This window comes from Melospiza melodia, unplaced genomic scaffold (genome assembly GCF_035770615.1).
Source record: "Melospiza melodia melodia isolate bMelMel2 unplaced genomic scaffold, bMelMel2.pri scaffold_28, whole genome shotgun sequence".
Taxonomy (NCBI): Eukaryota; Metazoa; Chordata; class Aves; order Passeriformes; family Passerellidae; genus Melospiza; species Melospiza melodia.
Window position 1 is genome coordinate 2416930 of NW_026948600.1, and position 20792 is coordinate 2437721.

General features: G+C 51.1%; 1 protein-coding gene across 1 annotated transcript; it reads left to right on the plus strand.

Moving 5' to 3' along the window:
• Nucleotides 1-9979: 9979 nt before the first annotated feature.
• LOC134433849 (olfactory receptor 14A16-like) lies at nt 9980-10756 on the plus strand (the record flags this gene model as incomplete). The annotated part of the gene is made up of 1 exon (XM_063182552.1): nt 9980-10756. A coding segment is annotated over one exon (777 nt), but the record flags the coding sequence as incomplete, so codon positions are not given.
• Between the last annotated feature and the right edge of the window lie 10036 nt (nt 10757-20792).

The following is a 20792-nucleotide window of genomic DNA, read 5'->3' on the forward strand; positions in this document are numbered from 1 at the left end:
CGGGAGTTGATTGGTTTCATTGACTCATTATCAACTTTTCGCTTAACAAATCCAGTGAAACTACATTGCCTTGACTGTCACAATCCACATTGTGCTGCCTGGATAGCTCTACGTTGTGGGGGTTGTGAAAGAACTTTTTGGATAGAACAATCATTATTACGGGATTTGTGGTGTCATACTTGTGAACACGAGCACACGTGGGGAAAAAGCTGGCAAGATGAATTAAGGAGACAAACAGGGCAAAACGCATATATAGCTTTAAATCTTTATGAGTCTCCTGAACAGAAAATTCTTGCTTATTATCGATGGGAGGTACAATGTATTGTGAATAGAATTAAGGTTCATAGTAAATCACGTATAGTTTCTATAAGGTGTAGGAAATTAGTGCCTTTAACACAGCATTCAATTGTAGGACCCTTCAAAGGGGATCCTGATAGAGCATTAGATTGCTGCATTAACAAGTTGCAAAAATTGAGTTTGCAAGTGGCAGGACCAGTAAAATCAGGAGCAGTAAGATTGAAGACAGATAAGAAAAAGAAGGCAAAAAGGGAACGGTCTCATTTGAATAAGGATATCAGTGACTGCTAATTAATTTTCTATGATTAGAACAATTTTACTGTTGTGGGACCCTCAGGAGGATATAGTTGTTGAGGAGGATAACGAACAAGAACTACGATTACGAAATAAGATACGCCTTGTATTAAAGAAAGAGCTTGAACTATTAGCCTCATATAGTAAAAAAGCTGAAGAGGCTTTGCGATCACCACCATTGAATTGGTTGCATTGGGTTGAAGAACCAGACTTTTATACTGGTCCTTACTTACATTCGCTTCCTTGTTATGTTTGCAAAAAGGATAAAGATAAATGCTATGCATGGGTAGCTTTGCATTGTGCAGATTGTAATCAGGTTTATTGGTATTCACAGAGGTCACTAGGATATTTATGGTGTGCACCTTGTTCTGGAAAGTGGATTCGAAATTTTATCTGGGTTAGAGCTCTTGAACAAAGTACTGGCCTGCCAGGACGGACAGGATTACAGCTTTTTGAGAGTGCAGAACAAGTGGTTATAGCATATCTTAGGTGGAAGTTGCAGGAAAACCTTAGAATATTTGAAATTAATAAAGCCTCACGCATTATAGCAGCTCACTGTAAAGCTGATTTGCCTTCAAACTTATCTCATGCTATACTTGTGAGCAAGGATGCTGATTTAGAATTAGATCAGTATATTCAAGAATTGACTCAGCCTTACAATAGACAATCTAGCAAACCAGGGAAAAGACAGCGAAGAAAGGAAAAACAAAGCAAGCAGAAGGAAGCAAGGGAGAAGCAAAGCAAGCAGAAAGAAAAATGAGGTTTGTTTTTGTTATACTGCTCCATGCTGTAGCAAGTGAAGCAGTAGGAATAACACACTTTAGTCAACCAAGGGAAAATGTATGGGTGACACTTGCTAATCAAACTAACCAATCATCACTTTGTCTTAGTCTTGGAGGAGTCACTAACCCATTTTGAACATGCCTGGTGGGACTTCCGGTGTGGTCTCCTGGAGAATTTTGTAGTTTGATAAACAATCAAACCTTATGTATGTCTAACATGTCAAACATCACATTGCTGGTGCAACAAGGGTATACTGCAGGGCAGAGTGATGGCTATCGTCAATGCTTACTAATCCAATCACTTAACACCTCTTTGCATTCTCCTCCTGAAGAACTGGATCTTTTTGGAAGTACAAATGCCAGTATATCTAACACTACAGCTGGTGGATGGTTTAGCTTCAAACTTTCGGGTGCTCAGAATTTAAACCAACCTAAAGAAACATGGGCTACCCTAGATTCATCCCTGAATGTGAGTTAATTCTCTCCACAGCATTACAGTCAATGTAACGGCACAAATATCACAGCACCAATGAAATTACCCACAGGAATATTCTTGATTTGTGGAGACAGGGCGTGGAATGGTATACCAGCTAAACCACAGGGTGGACCCTGTTTTTTGGGAAAATTGTCACTGTTTCACCCTAATGTGTCCTTGCTAATGCAGCTGAGTCAAAATTCAAACAGGAGAAAACGTAGCATACATGACTTAGACTGCAGCCAGATAGGGGATCCACGGTTTTGGGGCACATTCAAACAGGTGGTGGTTTCAACTATCTTGCCAGGAGGATCTGCCAATAAAGCCATGAATTTAGCAAAACAATTAGGATGCTGGGCAAGGGATGAGCTGAACAAGACATCACAAATTCTAGACATGTTAACTGCAGATGTGCAAAGTGTTAACCATGCTGTTTTGCAAAATAGAGCTGCTGTAGATTTTTTGCTCTTAGCACAAGGGCATGGATGTGAAGAGTTCGAGGGAATGTGTTGCATGAATCTGTCTGATCACTCGGTGTCCATTCACACTAAGATAAAAGAACTGCAACAGGGACTTCACAAACTTAAGAAAGAAGACAGTTTAGGAATTGACGAATGGCTTAAAGGCTTGGGACTTGGACCGTGGCTGAGGAACCTTGTGATCTATGCTATAGGACTGCTGGGTGTAATTTTACTGTTTTTGCTTATTTTGCCTTGTATCTTTAACTGTATTCAAAACATGGTCAGCCGTACAATAGCAAAAACATGGCAAACTAATCTCCTTGCTCAAGAAGAAAACGGGGGAAATGTGGAGAGATTTATTCATAATTGGTTAGCTGAGAAAGGCCATACTGACATAATGCCGCTGGTTAAGCTGAAGGAAGAAAGTCAGCAGTCAGCAAGTTGAAAGGAAAGGTCAGCAGTGACCTTGCTGCAACATGAGGATAGGGAGTAGAGATTAGTCCTGAATATATCCTAAGAATATGTAGAAAGTATCAAAAGTAGAACCATAGGAATGTAGAAGTAGGCGTAGGTGCTGATATGTAACTGACCAATTCTGAGCTCAACTTTTGCAATATGTATGAAGCTCATTATGAACTGTATTTAACCCGCCGTACTGATCAATAAAATTGAGCCTGTGATGATCAAATTGATGTCCGGGTTCCCTTCCGTCGACACCGGAGCTCGCCCCCGCCTCCTTCAAGGCCCTCCTGGGCTCGGGCTGGTGCTCCACGCTGGGTGCGGCTCGTGTGCTCGCCCCGAGAGGGGCTTGTTTGCAGCCTGGGGTGCTGAGGAGCACGCGGGAAATGTCACTGCAAGGTAGGTGTTGATCAGCCCAGTGCTTCCTTTGTGCTGTGCCTTACACCGCTGTTTGGTTTTGTTCTGCCTTTAGAGCCTGCCTGTGAAGAGAAGACCCAACATCCTCGGCCTAAGCAAGGGATGGAACAGCACAGACTGCTGAAAAGATTCCAGCTGGTCTCAGGGCCCAGAGAAAGCCAAAACTGTTTAACTTGGTATTTGGTGGTCCATGTCTGTATAAAAGAATGCTCTAAAATGTCAGCTTCCAAGAAAATGTCCTAGTTTGACCTTTTCTGTGCTGGTGAGAGTCCTTAAAACCCAGCCTTCTCCTGACCTCTCTGCTGTTGCAGTTCCACAGACAGAGGCTGTCTCTTACCCTGCTCCAGTGGGCAGGCTGGTGTTCATCAATCTCCAGGACAGCAGTGCCCCATCCCACATCACTGTGACCTGGGAAGGCAAAATCCATCACTCCAAATGTTCCCCCTTGTTCGTTCTTGCCAGACATTTGACACTGGCACTGGAGTTTGCTGCTGGTTGCTGCAGGAAAAGAGAAAACCCTGTGACATTTTGGGGCAGATGGAACCAAGGAAACCCCTGTGACACTGTGGGGCCTGATGGAACCACGGGTCCTTTGTGACACAGAGGGGCCACATGGAGCCAAATATCCATTGTGACAGTTTGGGATCTCATGGAACCCATTGTTCATTGCAACAATGTGGATCCAAGGAGACCATGGTGTTGCTTGTTGTTTATGCAAAGCTTTTGCATTAATCATGGAATCATGGAGCCCGTTGTGACACAGCAGGGCCCTGTGGAACCAAAGGGCCATGGTGACACTTGGAACTAAGGATACCACTGTTGAGTACCGAACCTCGCGGAATCAAAAGTCCATTGCCACAAAGCAAGGACTCATGGAACCATGGAGTGCAAAGGTCTAGAACATTTCCTGCACAGTTCTGCCTTGGGTGAGGGAAACGTTATTGTTGACAGCCTGGTCTTGGCACACCCCTGAGGAGTGTGTCTGTTTTCATTGGGGAAACTCAGGAGTTTTAGATTGCTTCAAAAAATACACAAAGGGAAAACCCCTCTTAGGCTGAGTGCAGCCAGCTTTCCAAGCGCAGCAGGTCCCAGGGGAGTGAGGATAGACAGGATGGGGCTGGGCAATGTGGAACAAGGTTGTCCACACGGGGTCAGAGCTCAAGGCACAGCTTCTGTGATCAGGCTGGAGCTCCTGAGGAGAGACCCTGGGTCAATATCAATCACAGAATGCTGCAATTGTCTCTGCTCCACAGAGAGCAGTACCAAAATACATCCTTTAAAATAGGAGTGCATTTTTTTAGAAGCTCTTTGAAATATTTCTCCATAACTGGAGTAGGAAACCTAGTAACCTAGGATAGCCAAGGACACTGTGGCAGCTTCAGGCCCAAAAAGTGCAAACAGCGAATTGAGGAGAGCAGACTTGGGAGGATGGGACTTCACAACCTGAAGCTGTAATTAGACAATTAACCCAAATATGTAAATGGACCTAAACCTATAAAAATGTGAAAATGTGTGACCCATTGTCCATCTTGGGTGTACCCTCAGCCGGGGTCTTGTACTGCCCCGGATGTATCTTTGAAGGCCTTTTAATAAATCCCTACTTTATTCCTGTAACACTACCCAGCCTCTGTTCTAGGCAGTCTCTCAAGGCATCAAGGCCTGGCTGGCTGGGACACCTGGGGGCCACCTGACAGGTCCAGCTGACCCTGGCATGTCGAGGGCTGCTGCTCATCGGCCCCTGGAGCACTGGGGCTCTGGGCTCTCCTTCCTGTGGACAGAACTGTCCTTCTTCTCCAGGTGTCCATGGCCAAAATCAGGATTCGTCCTCCAGATTTCCATAGACGCAAAGATTGTTCCCAGATGAAATCTGCCAGGACAGACAGATCTGGCTGGCTTGGCCACCCAGGGGCCACCTGTTATCTGCCTTTGGAACACTGGAACCATGTGCTTTTCTTTCTTATGGCAAAAAAGCACCTTTCTCATCCAGGCACCCATGGGCAAAGTTGGGAATCCACCTCCAGAATTCCCTATATCCAGGGATTTCTCCCAGACAAAAGCTGCCAGGAGAGACAGCTCTGGCTGGCCTTGGTTTCCAAAGAGCTGTCTCTCATCTGCCTTTGAAACACTGAGGCTCTGTGCTTTCCTTCCTAATGAAAAGAACTCTTCTTCCTGTCCTGGTGCCCACAGCCAAAACTGAGATTCCACCTCCAAAATTCCCTACATCCAAGGATTTCCCCAGATGAAAGGTGTCAGGAAAGACAGATTGGGCTCTCTTGCCCATGGGTAGTCACCTCTTGTGTTCTTCCAAGAAAGTTGGACTTCACACTTTTCTTTCCTATGGGAAAAACCATCCATTTTGATCAAGTACCCTTGGCCAAAGTGGGGAATCCTCCTCCAGAATTCCCTATATCCAAGGATTCCTCCATGATGAAAGCTGCCAGGACAAACAGGTCTGGCTAGCTTGGCCTCTCAGGAGCCTTCTCTCTCTGCTTCAGCCCCTGAAACACTTGGCCTCTGTGCTTTCCTTCCTGTGGAAAAAAACATCCTAGATATCATAGATATATGCAGAAATGGCCAAAATTGGGATTCCACCTGCAAAATTCCCTATATCCAAGGGCTGCTTTCAGACAGAAGCTGCCAGATCAGAGAGGTTTGGCTGGCCTTGGCCTCTGATGGCCGCCTTTCTTCTGGTCCTGAAACACCAGTGTTCTGTGCTTTCCTTCCTATGGATAAGAACCGTCCTTCTTCCCCATGCATCCATGTCCAAAACTGGTATTCTCCCTCTAAAATTTCCTATATCCAGAGATTGCTCCCAGACAAAATCTGCCAGCACCGTCTAATCTGGCTGCTCTTGGCCTCTGATGGCTGCCGCTCATCTGACCCTGGAACACTGGGGCTCAGTTGTTTCCTTCCTATGGACACCACTGGGACACTATGAGGACCTGGTGAAAGCATGGAGACCACTGTGACACTTTGGGGCTTCATGGAACCAAGAGACCACCACGGCTCTGTGGGGCCTCGTGGATCCATGGACACCATTAGGACCCTTCAGGGCCTCGTGTAACCAAGGGGCCACTGTGACACCTCAGGGACTCATAGAATCAAGGGACCACTGGGACATTGTGGGGCCCATGGAATGAGAGGAATATGGAACACATTTGGCTGATTTGGCCTTTCAAGGGGGACCTGACAGGTCTGGCAGATCTTGGAATGTCAAGGGCTGCCTCTTATCTCCCCATGAAACACTGGGGTTCCATGCTTTCCTTTCTATGGAAAGAACTGTCTCTCTTTTCAGACACCCATGGACAACATTGGTACTCCACCCTAAAAAATGCCCTGTATGCAAGGGAAAGATACCCAGAAAAAAAACTACCAGCTCTGGCTGGCCTTGGCCTCTGGTGATCACATCTCATGTACCTCGAAGCAACAGGGCTCTATGCTTTCCTTCCTATGAAAAAGAACCATCCTTCTTGTCCAGGGGCCATGGCAGAAATTGGAATTTGGCTGAAAAAAATCCATCTATCCCAGGATTACTCCCAGAAAAAAGCTGCCAGTACAGACAGCTCTGCCCCGCCTTGGCCTCTGCTGATATTCTTAGACTATGAACAGAATGTTTTCATCTGAAAACACCTTGTAGAGAGCCCAGAGATCTCCCAGGCTGGGGTTTGCAGGCCTCAAGAGCATAACCAATATGTGGAGGCTGAGGGCGCAGGGCACAGTTGTGAAGAGATTGAGGACAGAACAGTAGAGACCTGGAAGGGCTGGAAAGGTGGATTCAGAAATGGAGGAGCTTTTTCTCCACAGTGGGAAAGAGCCAGACAGAGAAATTATACCACAAATGCAGAAGGGGCCCAGACTGAACATGAGGAGACAGAAATTTCCCTCCCCGGGCAGGGCTGTGGTGCAACACATCTCCCAGAAGGAGTCTGGGTCAGCCCAAGTCTTTGTGTGGGAAGGCAGAGGCAGGCAGGAGGCAGAGCTGTCAGCAAAGGAAGGGCCCAGCCAGGTGGGGCAGCCGGGGGATGCCGACAGCCTGCAGGGACAGAGGCGCAGGGCAGGGACACCATGGGACAGCCTGGGCTGCACAGGGCACAGGGATGGGCAGCAACTGCAAGACAGCCCTGCCAGAGCCAACTTGGGCAGCACTTTGGCCATGGCTGCTGGGCCTGGACCTGAGGCAGGAGCAGGAGACAAGTGACCCTTGCAGGCCTGGGGCCTCATTGCCTCCTTGTCCCTGCTCAGCAGCCTGGCAGGGGCTGCCCCACGCTCCTGCCCTTGCCATTGCACATCCCCACATGCCAGTGCCCATTGCGGCAAGAGCCCTGAGCAAGGAGGGAGGGACAGGATCTGCCTGGCCAGGGACTGGGGCTCAGGCCTTGGCCCTTGGCATTCCTGAAACACATCCAGCTTTGCTCAGCACCAGAGACACCTTTGCCTTGTTTGTGCCCAGCTGCCATCACTGCCTCCAGTGTTCTGCTCTAACTGGGACCTGGGGACACTTTCTGAGTTGTGTCCTTCAGTGGGACCCATTAAAACTTGAAGAAACTTTGGAGTCTAAATTTAATTTTGTGTTCTTGAGAAGTTTTCTGAAGATGCTCTCAGGGACTGAGTCTGATGTAAACAACACCAAATCCCCAAGAGGCTCATTATAGTCCTTGTGCTGGGTCTGTGCTGCTGAGGTTTAAGGGAACAGCTCTTCCCAGGACCAGCTCCTCTCCCAGCCCAGCAGGGCTGAGGGCTCTTCCTGCAGGCACTGAGGGGACAGGAGCCAGGCAGAGACAGGCTGAAGGCAATCAGGATTGGGAAGACACTGAGCTGAGACTACACTTGGGGAAAGATCTTCACAGCCCTGTGCATGGTGAGTGTGTGGATGCAGGGCAATGTCCCCTGTGCTCCTGGAGGGATCTCCTGAAGCTGACCCAGGACAGGACTGATGTGACTGTAAGTATGGCTCTGCTGCTCTTTCTGCTTTGGGGGAGTATGTACTGCAGAGCGGGGCTGCCATGGGCACGGTCAGAGGGACAGGGCAGGATGGCTCCTGCTGCCAGGGACGGCTGCAGGGGGTGAAGCTGAGGCTGCAGCCAGGGCTGCTCAGAGCTCCAGCCCATGCCCAGCTCATTTCTGAGGGGAATTTTCATGAGCTCATTCAGGACAGGAGTTTCCTGCCTGGGTCTCTGCTTTCCTGAATGTGTGCTCCAACTTTTCCCTGGCTCAGCTAGGGGAAATAGAAACTCAGCTGTGCAGGGTAGAGCAGGGGCTGAGACACTTAAACCATCACCCTGAGGATTTCTGGGCACCTCAGCAAGTGCCTGCACCTGCCCAGCCTCCAGATCCATGCAGCATCACCTTTCCATGGTGCCCAGGCTGGGGAGGCTGTTCTTTAATCCCTGCAGGGCCAAGCAGCTGCAGGGCAGAGCTGGCCCAGGGGCTGGGCTGGGCTCTGGCAGCTCTGGCAGGGAAGGAGCCCAGGATCACAGGAGCAGCTGGGGCTGGGATAGCTCCAGCAGCAGAGCTGTGGGCAGGGAGGGAGGGAGGCAGTGCTGAGGGAAGTCCTGCTGCAGGGCAGATGTGGCACCTGCTGGGCCTGCCCTGCAGGACAGACACTGCCCTGAGCAGCACAGCTCTTGTGTCCCCTCACAGCCAGCACAGCCCTCAGCCCAGAGGCTTGGGGCCCTCAGTCCCTCCTGGGCCGGTAGAGCAGCCCCAGAGATGAAGGGCATCTCTGCGGCCATGTGCCCATTCCCTGCTGACCAAGGCCTGAGGGCCACTGTCCTGCCCTGCTGCTGCCTGGCAGGGGCTGGGCAGGGCTGGCCAGGGAAAGGCTTTTCCTCAGGCCCGGCTCTTTCTCTCTCCTTGCCTTTCCCAGGTGCTGCTGGCATTGCTGAGGGGCTCTCTACAATGGCAGTTCCAGCTGCAGGGCCAGGCCCAGCCCTTGGGCTCCTGCTGTGCAGGCTGAGCACAGCAATGGGGTGTCCCAGCTCCCTGTGCCCAGGCAGCTCTGGGCAGGGCAGCCTGGGAGGCTGGCAATGAGCCCACTCTCCTGACTCTGGGAAAGGCAGGAGCCACTCTGTGTGTCAAGGATCCCTCTGCTCTCAGCTGTGTCTCCTGGCTGTCCAGGGTAACACAAGAGTGGATTTCAGACAGGTGCAAGTGCAGGGCAGCTGGAACAGGGGAGAGGGACAGAGCAGCTCTCCTCAGTCTGCACTAAGCCTCAGACAATCCTCCTGCCTCCCTGGAGAATCTGTTCTCCCCAGGTGCAGCAGAATTCCTCGTTCTGCCTTCTGTTATCCCCATCCCTTCACCCAGGCAGCTCCTCTGATTTAGCTGAACATTGTTTATCCAAGTCCCAACACCGGGACTAGCCCCTGCCCTCACTGTTCCCCTGCACTGGCTGGGGTTCAGGGCTGACTCCCAACTGTCCTGCAGGCCAAGGTCCATCACCTCACACAACATTGGCCAGCAGCAATCAGGGCTCCAGCAACAGAGCTGAAGGAAGGTCTCTGAGACATGGACAGGGGGAGATGTTTAGTGGCACGAATGGGTCTATGAGAAACGGCTTTGCCTTTTCTGTGAGAAATCTCCCCTCAATTATCACTGCAATTCCTTCTTCAAAAGGTTCCAATGTCCGGAGACAGCAAATGTCCAACAGCAGCTCCATCAGGCACTTCCTCCTGCTGGCATTGGCAGACACGCGGCAACAGCAGCTCCTGCACTTCTGCCTCTTGCTGGGCATCTCCCTGGCTGCCCTCCTGGGCAATGGCCTCATCATCAGTGCCGTAGCCTGCAGCCACCACCTGCACACACCCATGTTCTTCTTCCTGCTCAACCTGGCCCTCAGCGACCTGGGCTCCATCTGCACCACTGTCCCCAAAGCCATGCACAATTCCCTCTGGCACACCAGGGTCATTTCCTACACGGGATGTGCTGCACAGGTGTTTTTCTTTATCTTCTTCCTTGCAACAGAATTTTCCCTTCTGACCGTCATGTGCTACGACCGCTACGTGTCCATCTGCAAACCCCTGCACTATAGGACCCTCCTGGGCAGCAGAACTTGTGCCCACATGGCAGCAGCTGCCTGGGCCTGTGGCTTTCTCTATGCTCTCATGCAAACAGCCAATACATTTTCCCTGCCCCTGTGCCATGGCAATGCGCTGGACCAGTTCTTCTGTGAAATCCCATACATCCTCAAGCTCTCTTGCTCCAAATACTACCTCAGGGAACTTGGGCTCATTGTGGTTGGTGCATCCTTAGGTTTTGGTTGTTTTGTGTTCATTGTTTTTTCCTATGTGCAGATCTTCAGGGTTGTGCTGAGGATCCCCTCTGAGCAGGGACAGCACAAAGCCTTTTCCACCTGCCTCCCTCACCTGGCGGTGGTCTCCCTGTTTCTCAGCACCTCATTTTTTGCCTACCTGAAACCCCCTTCCATCTCCTCCCCATCCTTGGATCTCACCCTATCAGTTCTGTACTCAGTGGTGCCTCCAGCCCTGAACCCCCTAATCTACAGCCTGAGGAACAAGGAGCTCAAGGCTGCAATGGGGAGACTGATGACTGGATGGTTTCCAGAACATTAAACTGGTTGCAAATTTCTTGAAGTCACGTGTAGTAAAAGTCATCCTTGATAGTTCTTGTTGGTTTGGTGGTTGCTATGTTCTCTTCTTTCCTTTGTTTCATTTTTTTAATAATGTCCATAAAGAAATGCCATTGGTTGTGCCTCATTTCATGTATTTTCCCTCCATATTTGCTGTGGCTCACAAACTGTACCAATGCAGAGCTAAAGTCTTGGTGACATTAAAGGAGCTAAAGGATCTGCCAACAGAATTTTCACCAGAGATGCCCCTTTTGTTGCGTTCTCTGGAGCTGCAGCAGCAATGTCTGTGTGCAGAGCTGGAAAAAGATCAGGGCTGGCCCAGCAGTTGTGCCCAGCAGCAGCACTTGGTATCGCCAGGGCTGCTGCCATGGCCCTGCCCTGCAGCCCTGGTGGCCCTGGTGTTACTGCAGGGCCTGAGTGCTCTCAGGGCTGGGCACAGCCCTGGGGATGGCAGTGCCGGGGCTGCAGCAGGGACAGGTCATGGGCACTGCTGGGGCAGCGTTGACGCCTCAGCCCAGGGCCTGGGGGCTCCAGGCTCCTTGCTCAGGCTCTCTCAAGAACACACCCAGGCCAATGCTCAGCACAGAAAAGCCCCGTGAGCAGCCCCAGGCTGGCCGAGGGCAGGCTGGGGGCAAACAGCATGGCTGGGGCTCTGCAAGGGCCCTGGGGAAAAAGGGAAGGAGCAGCAGAGCAGCAGGGGCTGATCCATCCCCAGTGCGCTGCACAGCCCAGGGCAGCATCCCAGAGCGTCCTGATGGAGCTGCCAACAACATTCCCCCTCTGCAGCCCTGGCCTCTCCCCCAGCTCACACAGGTGACCAATCCTTGCAGGCACAGACACGGCAGCACTGGCTCAGCAGCCCCTGTTTGCATTGCACAGAGCAGGGGGAGCACCCCCATGCTGTTGCTGTGGAGACATGAACCTGAGGGACCACAAATGCCATCAGCCCCTGGGGCCAGCAAGGGCTGGGGGACACCAGGGAAACAACTCAGGTTTGTCACGGCCAATGCAGTCAGCCAGAAAATTTGTTCCCATCAGCTGGGAGTTTTCTTTCCCACTGCAGATGCTGTTGCAACTGCTCCATGGGTGGTTTCACAGTGTGCCAGAAGCAGCAAGGTTGGAAAAGACCTTGAAGATCATCAAGTCCAACCTGTGTCCTGACACCAACTTGTCTCCCTGAGCCTCCTCTTCTCCAGGATAAACAACCCCAGCTCCCTCAGCCGCTCCTCACAGGACTTGTTTTCCAGAACCCTTGGCAGCCTTGCTGCCTTTCTCTGGACACGCTCCAGCCCCTCCATGGCCTTCCTAAATTGGGGGCCCAGAACTGGACACAGCACTCGAGGTGTGGCCTCATCAGGGCTGAGCACAGGGGAAGAATCACTGCCCTGCTCCTGCTGGTCACTCCATTCCTGATCCAGGCTAGGAGCCATTTGCCTTCTTGCCCACCTGGGCACACAGCTGGCTCAAGTCCAGCCTGCTGTCCATCAGTGTCCCCAGGTCCCTTTCTGCCTCACCAATGTCCCGCCCTTGGCCATCATGTGGGTGTGCTGTGATGGCACTCAAGGTGATCTGTTCCATAACGTGCCAGGCACCCAGGTCAGGCTGACAGGCCTGGAGTTCCCCAGCTCCTCCTTCCAGCCCTTCTTGGGGTTGGGCTCACATTGGCTTCGCCAGTCCTCTGGGACCTCCCTGCTGAGCCAACACTGATGATAAATGATGGAGAGCAACTTGGGGAGCTCATCCACCAGTTCCCTCATCCCCCTGGAATGAATCCCATCTGCTCCCAGAGACACCTGTGTGCATCTGTGTGGCTCAGCAGGTCCCCAGCTGCTTCCTCCTGGATTACAGGGGGCTGTTCTTCTCCCTGTGCCCATCCACCAGCTCAGAGGAGCACTTTTCTTGAGGACAACTTGACTTATTCTTGAAAACTGAGGCAAAGAAGAGGTTAAGTACCTCAGCCTTTCCCTCATATTTGGTCACCACATCTCCCCTAATAATGAATGGAGATTGTCCTTGTACCTCCTTTTGCCATTAATATATTCATAGAAACATTTTTATTTTCCTTCACAGACGAGGACTGGTTAAGTCTTAAGTTTTCACCTCTCTAATTTTTGTTCTGCATGAGCTAACAACATCCTGAAACATATCCTCAGATAGCTACCTCTCTGTCCGAAGGTGATGCACCTTCTGGTTTTCCCCAAGTTCCTGCAAGAGGCCCATCACATACAGAACGGCACCTGTTGGCTAAAGTACACCTCAGAGCAGGAAAATACAAGAGTCTATAAATTAAAAGAGGGAGAGCAAGCTAGTAAAGTAAAAGAAGAAGAGGCTGGGAAGGCTAACAAAAACTGGGACCCCCTTGACCACTTACTTCTTCCTACCCTTGCAGTACCTCAAATCCTTCCTCCAGTTCCTCTTGCTGTGGACCCAATTCCTCCTCCTCTCTCAGCTGTCATTCCTTTACCACCTGCTAACCCAGTTATACCTTCCCCTCAGCCCTCTCCTTACTCTCTTTACCCCGCACTTCTGCCCCCTTACCTCAACCATCTCATGTACCCCTTATTCGCCAGCAAGTTCCTGCTCTGCCTCCCCCACAACAAATGAGAAGCCAAACAACATCTCAGAATCTCATGCCCAAGAGTGAAATTAACCAGTCAGCCTCCACAGCTGATGTTATAACACCCGGTCCAAAGTGGGTAAAGTGGAAAAATTGTCCCCCCTCAGAGAAGTTCCCATGGGCAGGGTGGCCAGTTAGATTTGATTTGTAAATGCTCCGTTGACTGCGTCCAAAGTTAGAAACCTTAAGAAAGAATTGTGAAATTTAGTGGAAGACTGTTGCCTTTTCAAGGCATGGCGACCTGGTTCGTAGCCTGGCACGGTGGCCAAAACCCTAGGGTCACTTGGTCCATATGCTTCTGACACCAACGTGGTGGACCGCAAATGGCGTTCATTGAGAGGTCACAAGGGTTTTTATAGCTTGGGCAGTCAGTGTCATTTCCTTCTGCTCACGTCCGGCTGGGTGCGGCCAGGTACGGAGCAAAGGTCTGACTGCAGCGGGGGGTGATGTCCTGACTGACTGTACAGCCTGATTTCTTCCGCACACATATTCCTAGCTCTCCACATTTCACCCCTTCCTCATGATTAATAAAAGTCGTATAAAGATATAAAATGTAGAGGCTACAAAATTTCATGTGTTATTAAAATTAGTATAAAATTTTAAGTGTGTTAGTAACTGGCACACCTTAAAGTAATTGTCGGCGCTTGACAAACATAATGTTAACCGTTTCTAAATGCTTTTTAACGAATAGCACCAGTTTGTTTAATATGCAAGGCCCGAAGATTAGGGTTAGTAAGATTATAGTGAGTGGGCCTATTAGGGTAGAAATCAGGGTGGTGAGCCATGGGGACCCGTTGAACCATGACTCGAACCAGCCGTGTTGAGCTTCTCAGGTGATGACAGGTTGCTCGGTGGTCTCTCTCTCTTTCCTGGTAGTGGAGCGTATGGGTTGCGGGGGCATCCGATGATCCAGTCCTGCAAACAAAGTCTCACAATTCTCATGAGTTTCACTTTGAAGGTCTGGTTTAAAAGATTTGAGTGGACACCATTTAATGTCCCCATCTTTTTTAACGGCTGCATACCCGCGCCACGTAAGCACTAGTCTCCAACCTTGTTCCCACTCCCCTAGTTCATTTTTGATCACAACCCGTGGGCCTTTCTCTAATGCTTGTCCCGTGGGCCTTTCTCTAATGCTCGTGTGGCCCAGTGTCTCTGGGCAGGACTGTTTGTTTCATCCCCCCTAGGGAATTGATTTAATGCTAGCAGCGCAGTTGCTAGTATGAGCGCCTGGTCCCCTGGGGGAATGGCATTGGTGAAGCCTTCTGTCTTTGCTAGTACTTCCAGTTTAGTTTTCAGAGTCTGGTTTGCTCTTTCGATGATGGCTTGCCTGGTGCTGTTGTATGGGATGCCATGTACCAAGGCGATATTCCATTTCAAGATGAATGCTTGGACCGTCTTTGAGATGAAGTTTGAGCCGTTGTCTGTTTTGATTTGTTTTGGAGCTCCAAGCCATGCCATGGCTGTTAGCCAATGTTGGATGGTCACTTTGGAATCGATCTTGAGATGCTGTGTGGCCACGATCATACCGCTATACGCATATACGCTAACTGCAAGCCACGCTCAGGGTCTCAACAGCTGGCATTGTGTAAAGTCTTTTTGCCATATTTCTGAGGCTTTGAGGCCTCTGGGGTTGACGCCACTTGACCACAGCAGTGACTTCTGGCAGTGGGGGCACGTGGCGACAACGTGCTTTGCGTCCGCGGTAGAAATCCCGCCCTTTTTCGCAAGTGCTTTAGCTCCGATGTGAAGGGATTTGTGCAACTGACAAGCTTCTTTCAGTGTCCATACACCTCTTGCGGCGGCGTCAGCCTTGTCATTGCCAATTTGTTGGAATCCTTTGATCGGGTCATGGCTGTTGACGTGGATGACTGATATGGTGCCTTTCCGTGAATAGAGTGCTTCCTCCAGCATCGTTGCCACTGTGGACACTGACACACCTGGTCCGGACATGGCTAGGCAGAGCTTGGCCACAAATAAGGAGTCAGTCACAATGTTAAGGTGTTCTTCTGGGAAGAGTCCGCATGCTAGGACTACGGCTGCTGCTTCAAGCTGTTGGGCCGAAAGCGTGGGGTCGGTTGTCTTGACACATTGCCACTGTTCTCCTGACTGCCATACTGCTGCCGCGGTGGAGGTCTGCGATGATGTATCCGTGAAGATGGTTGGTCCTGCCTGCGGCCTGTCGATTACTTTTGGTGGGAGGTCGATGTTGATGACCGTGAGCAGCCGAATCCAAGGGAGTTTTGCCGCGTAGCTAATCTCTCCTCCAAAGCCTGCAAGGGCCATGGCTAGATATTCAGATATTGTTGTTGACTGTGCGGAGAGCTGTTTGCGGAAGGGCAAGTATATCTTGGAAGGTTCGATGCCCAGATGTCTTAGGGCGAGTTTCCTGCCTTTCATGATGAGGCTGCTGAGGCACTCGACTCCCGGGGAAAAGGCATGTGACGGCTTCCCCAAGACAACCCAGAGTATCAGTTGGGCTTTCTTGGGGGGTCCTTGGGCTAAGGCTCCCACTCCCCCCTTTTTTGTAAAGTGGACATACAGATCAACTGGTGCACTTGAGTCCCATCTGGTGAGCATGCTCACTGACATCTGGCATTCGATGAAGTTGAGTGAGCTTATTGCTTCCAGTGTCAGGGTTTTCTGCTCCCATGGGTTCTTCCCTTTCAAGAGGTCATTTAGAAGGGCCATGACCTCGGGAGGAATCAGGACGATGTTGCGGAGCCACTGTAAGGACCCTACCAGCTGCTGCACCTCGTGGAGCGTCTTGATGTCTCAGCGGATTTTCATCTAGGGAGGAGTTATGTAGGAGCTTGTGATTCCCACTCCTAGGAAGGTAACGCACGGTCCCTTTTTTATTTTCGTACTCGCTATCTTGAAGCCATTTGTCTTTAAGGTCTCAGAGATGATTGATACCAGCTGATCTACTTGTCTCGTTGATGGCGCGGCAATCAGGATGTCGTCCATGTACTGCATGATGGTCACAGTCGGATTGCTCTGCCGGACTAGTGCTAGCGCTCGGTCTACTGTGATCTGGCAGATGGTAGGAGAGTTGACCATTCCTTGGGGTAACATTCTCCAGCGTAGGTTGGGCCGCTGGCTGTTCAGAAAGACAATGGAAAAGGCGAACCGCTCCTTGTCGTCTTCGTGCAGGGGAATAGAAAAGAAGCAGTCTTTGTTGTCGAGCACTGCACAGGGTTGCCCTCTCGGTATCATTGAGTTCATGGGCAGCAAAGTTTGTACGGGGCCCATAGGCTGCATTCTCTTGTTCACTTCCCACAGGTCGTGCAGTAGACGAAAACCTTCACAGACCGTTTAGGTATTACAAAGATCGGGGTGTTCCATGGGCTCGTGGAGGGTTCTATATGATTCTTGTGTAACTCACGGCCAACTAGAGCAAGGAGAGCAGTCATTCGAGGCGTTGACAAGGGCCACTGCTCGATCCACACCGGATCGACTGATTTCCAAGTTAGCTTGATGGGCAATGGCGGGTATGTGACAGAGGCCCTTAGAATAAATTTGTCACCCTAACGTCCAGCAGGGCTAGGGCATCCCTCCCCAACAAGGGTGGGCAATCTGACATAACATATGTAGTGAGGGTGATAGTTCTTCCTGGTCCTCTCTCGGTGCAGAGGGTTATTGCTACTGGTTGGGTGCTTTTGTGGGCTCGGGACAGCCCTCCAACTCCGCCCACCATGGGGGCTTCTTCTAGCTTCCATGGTAGAGGCCAGTGTATGTCTGGGATGACGGCGACATCTGATCCTGTGTCCACCCAAAAGGGAAGGCAGATGGCCAAGTCATTGGAACTGTTGTGGAGACGACACACTGCCCACACGATCAGTGGGTGCTTGCCCACCTTCGCGGCGAAGGCCACCCATGGGTCTCGTTCCCATGCTTTCATGGCCAAAGCCACCCAGGGGCCTCGCCCCCAGGGAGCTGTTCTTGTTATTCCTGAAGTGCAGATGGGTTTGATTGAGCCATTGGTTGGGTGACGAAGTTGGTAATTTCTGGAGGGGGTAGTGGGCAAGGAAGCCCGGTGCCCCATTGAGGGTTGCTGTAGCTGGGCCGCTTCATGTTCCAGGTGGGAGGAGGCTGGGTATGGCCCAGCTGCCCCCTCCCCTTCCCTTTTCCCTGAGGCTTGGATCTGCATTCCTTAGCTAAATGCCCCTTGCTTCCACATGCCCAGCATGGTCCCCTAAGTTTTCCGTGGCGTGGTGGAGCAGCTGCTGGTGGGCGTCCTGACTGGGGGCAGTTTACTGCCACGTGGCCTACCTGGACACACTTAAAGCATGCCATCACACTGGTTATTGCAGTGTGAACTGCTGCTTGGATGGGAGCTAGGTGTTCTTCCTTTGCAACATGTCTGATCATGGCAGCAACACTGGACCCAGGTGGCAGTGATCTTAAAATGTCCTTGGTGGCTGAGTTGCATTGCTGGCGTAGGTAGTCTGCTAGCACAGGACCCTTTGCCTCTGAGGGTAATGCAAAGGAATCTAATGCTGCCTGAAGGCGGTCCAAAAACTGAGTGAAGCTCTCACTCTCACTCTGCTTTATAGTGAACCATGAAAATGGTCTGGCTATTACTTTGGAAGCAACACGGATGGCTTCTCGAGCAGCACGGGTTATTGTCATAACCTCATGGGCCCGCAGGCCCTCAGCCTGCACCTGGGGGGTGATTATAGTGGGGTCTGTGCCCTCTAGCCTCTCTATGCTGGAGCTGTGCAGTGGATGGTCTGCCCCTGTTACTAAGGCTAGCTGCTTTACACAATTGTCCTCCCATTCCTGTTTAAAAACGATCATCCCCGCCCCATTGAAAATCAGCCTGCAAGTCTGTTTGATATCAAAGGGAAGCATATCATCACCTCCAAAAACGCTGTCAATGAGTGTGGAAACCATGGCAGAATTAATCCCCCTGTCTGCAATCACTTTAATAATTGCCTGTATGTCTTTCAGGTTTACCAGGGAGTAGGTTCTTTGATTTCCGCCTGCCCCTCCCACACGGACCGGGAAAACCAGTGTGGCAGATGGAGCCTACTCCGCGTAAGCCATTTTTATTTTCCGCCAGTCTGTAAGTGGGGTTCGATCTTTCCCCTTAACCCATGCTGAAGCGCTGCAGCTAGTGACCTTCTATGCTGCTGCTCCCTTTTTTTTAAAGCCCGAGTCAGTGTCGGAATCCTCTGAGCACCTTTCGAGCCCGTCCCAGCTCGAGTCAGAGTTCGAGCCGTAAGTCGACTGGCCGGTCATTTCCAGGCTGCTCAGCCATTTTCTCGGGCTCCAACCCCGCCCCTTCTTGCGGGGGTCAGGCCGTTCCCTCCCCCTGGGCTCCCCTCGCCTCCTGCTGGGGGACGTCCTTGCCCTATAAGGACCTAATTTGAATTGAGCGGTTTGATTGGTCTTAAGTCTCTTCTCGGGGGCCGCCCCTCCTCCCCGCTCGCCCATGCTTGCGCAGTTCAGCAAGCCTTCTGCATTTCCACCCCCCGTGTCATCCTTCCAACCCTGGTGACGTGCTCTGGCGCCATTTTCAAACACATATGGCGGGGGTGCTTTTTTATCAACCGCTTCAGGGTCCGATATTATAGCAGCATTCCGCACCTCCTCTGCTAGCTCCTGCCAAAACGTCCGCGCACGCTCCCCCCCACCCCCGATGGTGAGTCCGGTCACTGAGGAAGTTCCGGTGTTTGCGCCTCCGCGCGCCCGACCAGGTAAAAGTCCTCCGCGGGGTTTGCGTCGCTGCCCCTACCCCCAACTGCAGTGTGGCTAATAAACAAGTTTGCGTGGCTTTCCAGGTTTCTTGCTCTTGCCGAGCTTTTTGCAGAGCCTGGATAACTCTGCCCCACGATTTGAGGGTTTTCCCTGAGCCTGAGGACATGGTCTCCTCGGCCAGAGCCTTCGTGCAATTATCCCATATCTCCAGATGGAGAATTTCTACCGGGCTTTCTATAGCCCCTAGCTTTATCAGTCTCGGCACTGCGAGAAATAAATCCTTAAGCTTACACTCGATACCCCACTGCGTGTGGATCTGACTTACGACCTTCCCGATAGCGTCCATGCTCCTCGCTGGTCTGGGGGCATTCCCCCGGCTGCACTAGGCCAGCTGTGCAGCCGCCAGTCCCTCGTCCAGGCGATCCCCGAACCCCGGGCGGTGATCGTATCCCAGATTTTTGGCACCAGATATTGCCTTCTCAAGGTGTGGCGACCTGGTTCTTAGTCCGGCACGGTGGCCCTAACCTCAGGGTCACTCGTACCATATGCTCCTGACACCAACGTGGTGGACCACAAATGGCGGTTATTGAGGGGTCACAAGGGTTTTTATAGCTTGGGCAGTCAGTGTCATTTCCTTCTGCTTGCGTCTGGCTGGGTGCGGCCAGGTACGGAGCAAAGGTCTGACTGCAGGGGGGGATATCTCCTGACTGACCGTACAGCCCGATTTCTTCCGCACGCATATCCCTTACCCTCCCCACAAATGCTTCATAAACAGATTTCAGAACACAGTGTAAAACATTCCAGAAGTGTTCCCTGTGGAGACATTGTCCTAGAATATCTACCACCAGCAGTTTCACTTTGCATAGGCTCACAGCTTTGTATTTTTGTTGCCTGCTACATTTCAAAGCCTCATTAGTCAAAAGCTAAATTTTGCTACCACAAGCAGCATAAGCTTAGAGTGCATGGCAGTCTCTACAGCTTCAATCACATCCTAGGCTCCTGAAGCCCAGAGCTGCAAGTAGTGATGGCTGGGACTTGTCAGTCCCGTGTGCCCACTTGATAGAACCTATAGTTTACTGCTCTGTAAAGGGGCAGGAAGGAGTAGCAGTTGTTGAAGTAATTGTAACTTAGCAACATGCTCACCTTCTTGGTAGGGGAATCCTCAGCAGGGTCATTCTCTTTGGCTGGGAGGAAATTTGCCATCTCCATCTGCATAGTGCTGCAGTTGGGAATGTTGCGATACCCCCCAGCCTTTGTGGGGTGGCTTTGAATTTTGGATCCAGATTTACCTGCATTCACATATGAAAATATTGTCTTACAGCTATTTAACAGCCTGTATAAGAGCTTTCACGGGAGCAAACCCAACACCCTTCCACATCACACCCACCAGACAAGTAGGACTCTGAGGTCTCATGCCACCCAGTCACAACTAACTTATATTTTCCTCCCTGCCACCAAGTTGGTTGGGGACTGTGTGGCGCAACTCCTTGGGTCTAGTGCAACAATTCCAGAGTCCAGAGATAAGGGGAAGATACAAAAACGCTCACAAGATGTAAAGCTGTCGGCTGACAGTCCTGCCCACACTCATCCTAGCATACAGCTGTGCCAGCAAGGCTCAGCTGGGCGAACAGCAGCTCACCAGCCCCAGTGCTCAGAGCTCTGCCCCTCATGCTGGCAAGGATGTGGGTGGCTGTCAGGAGCA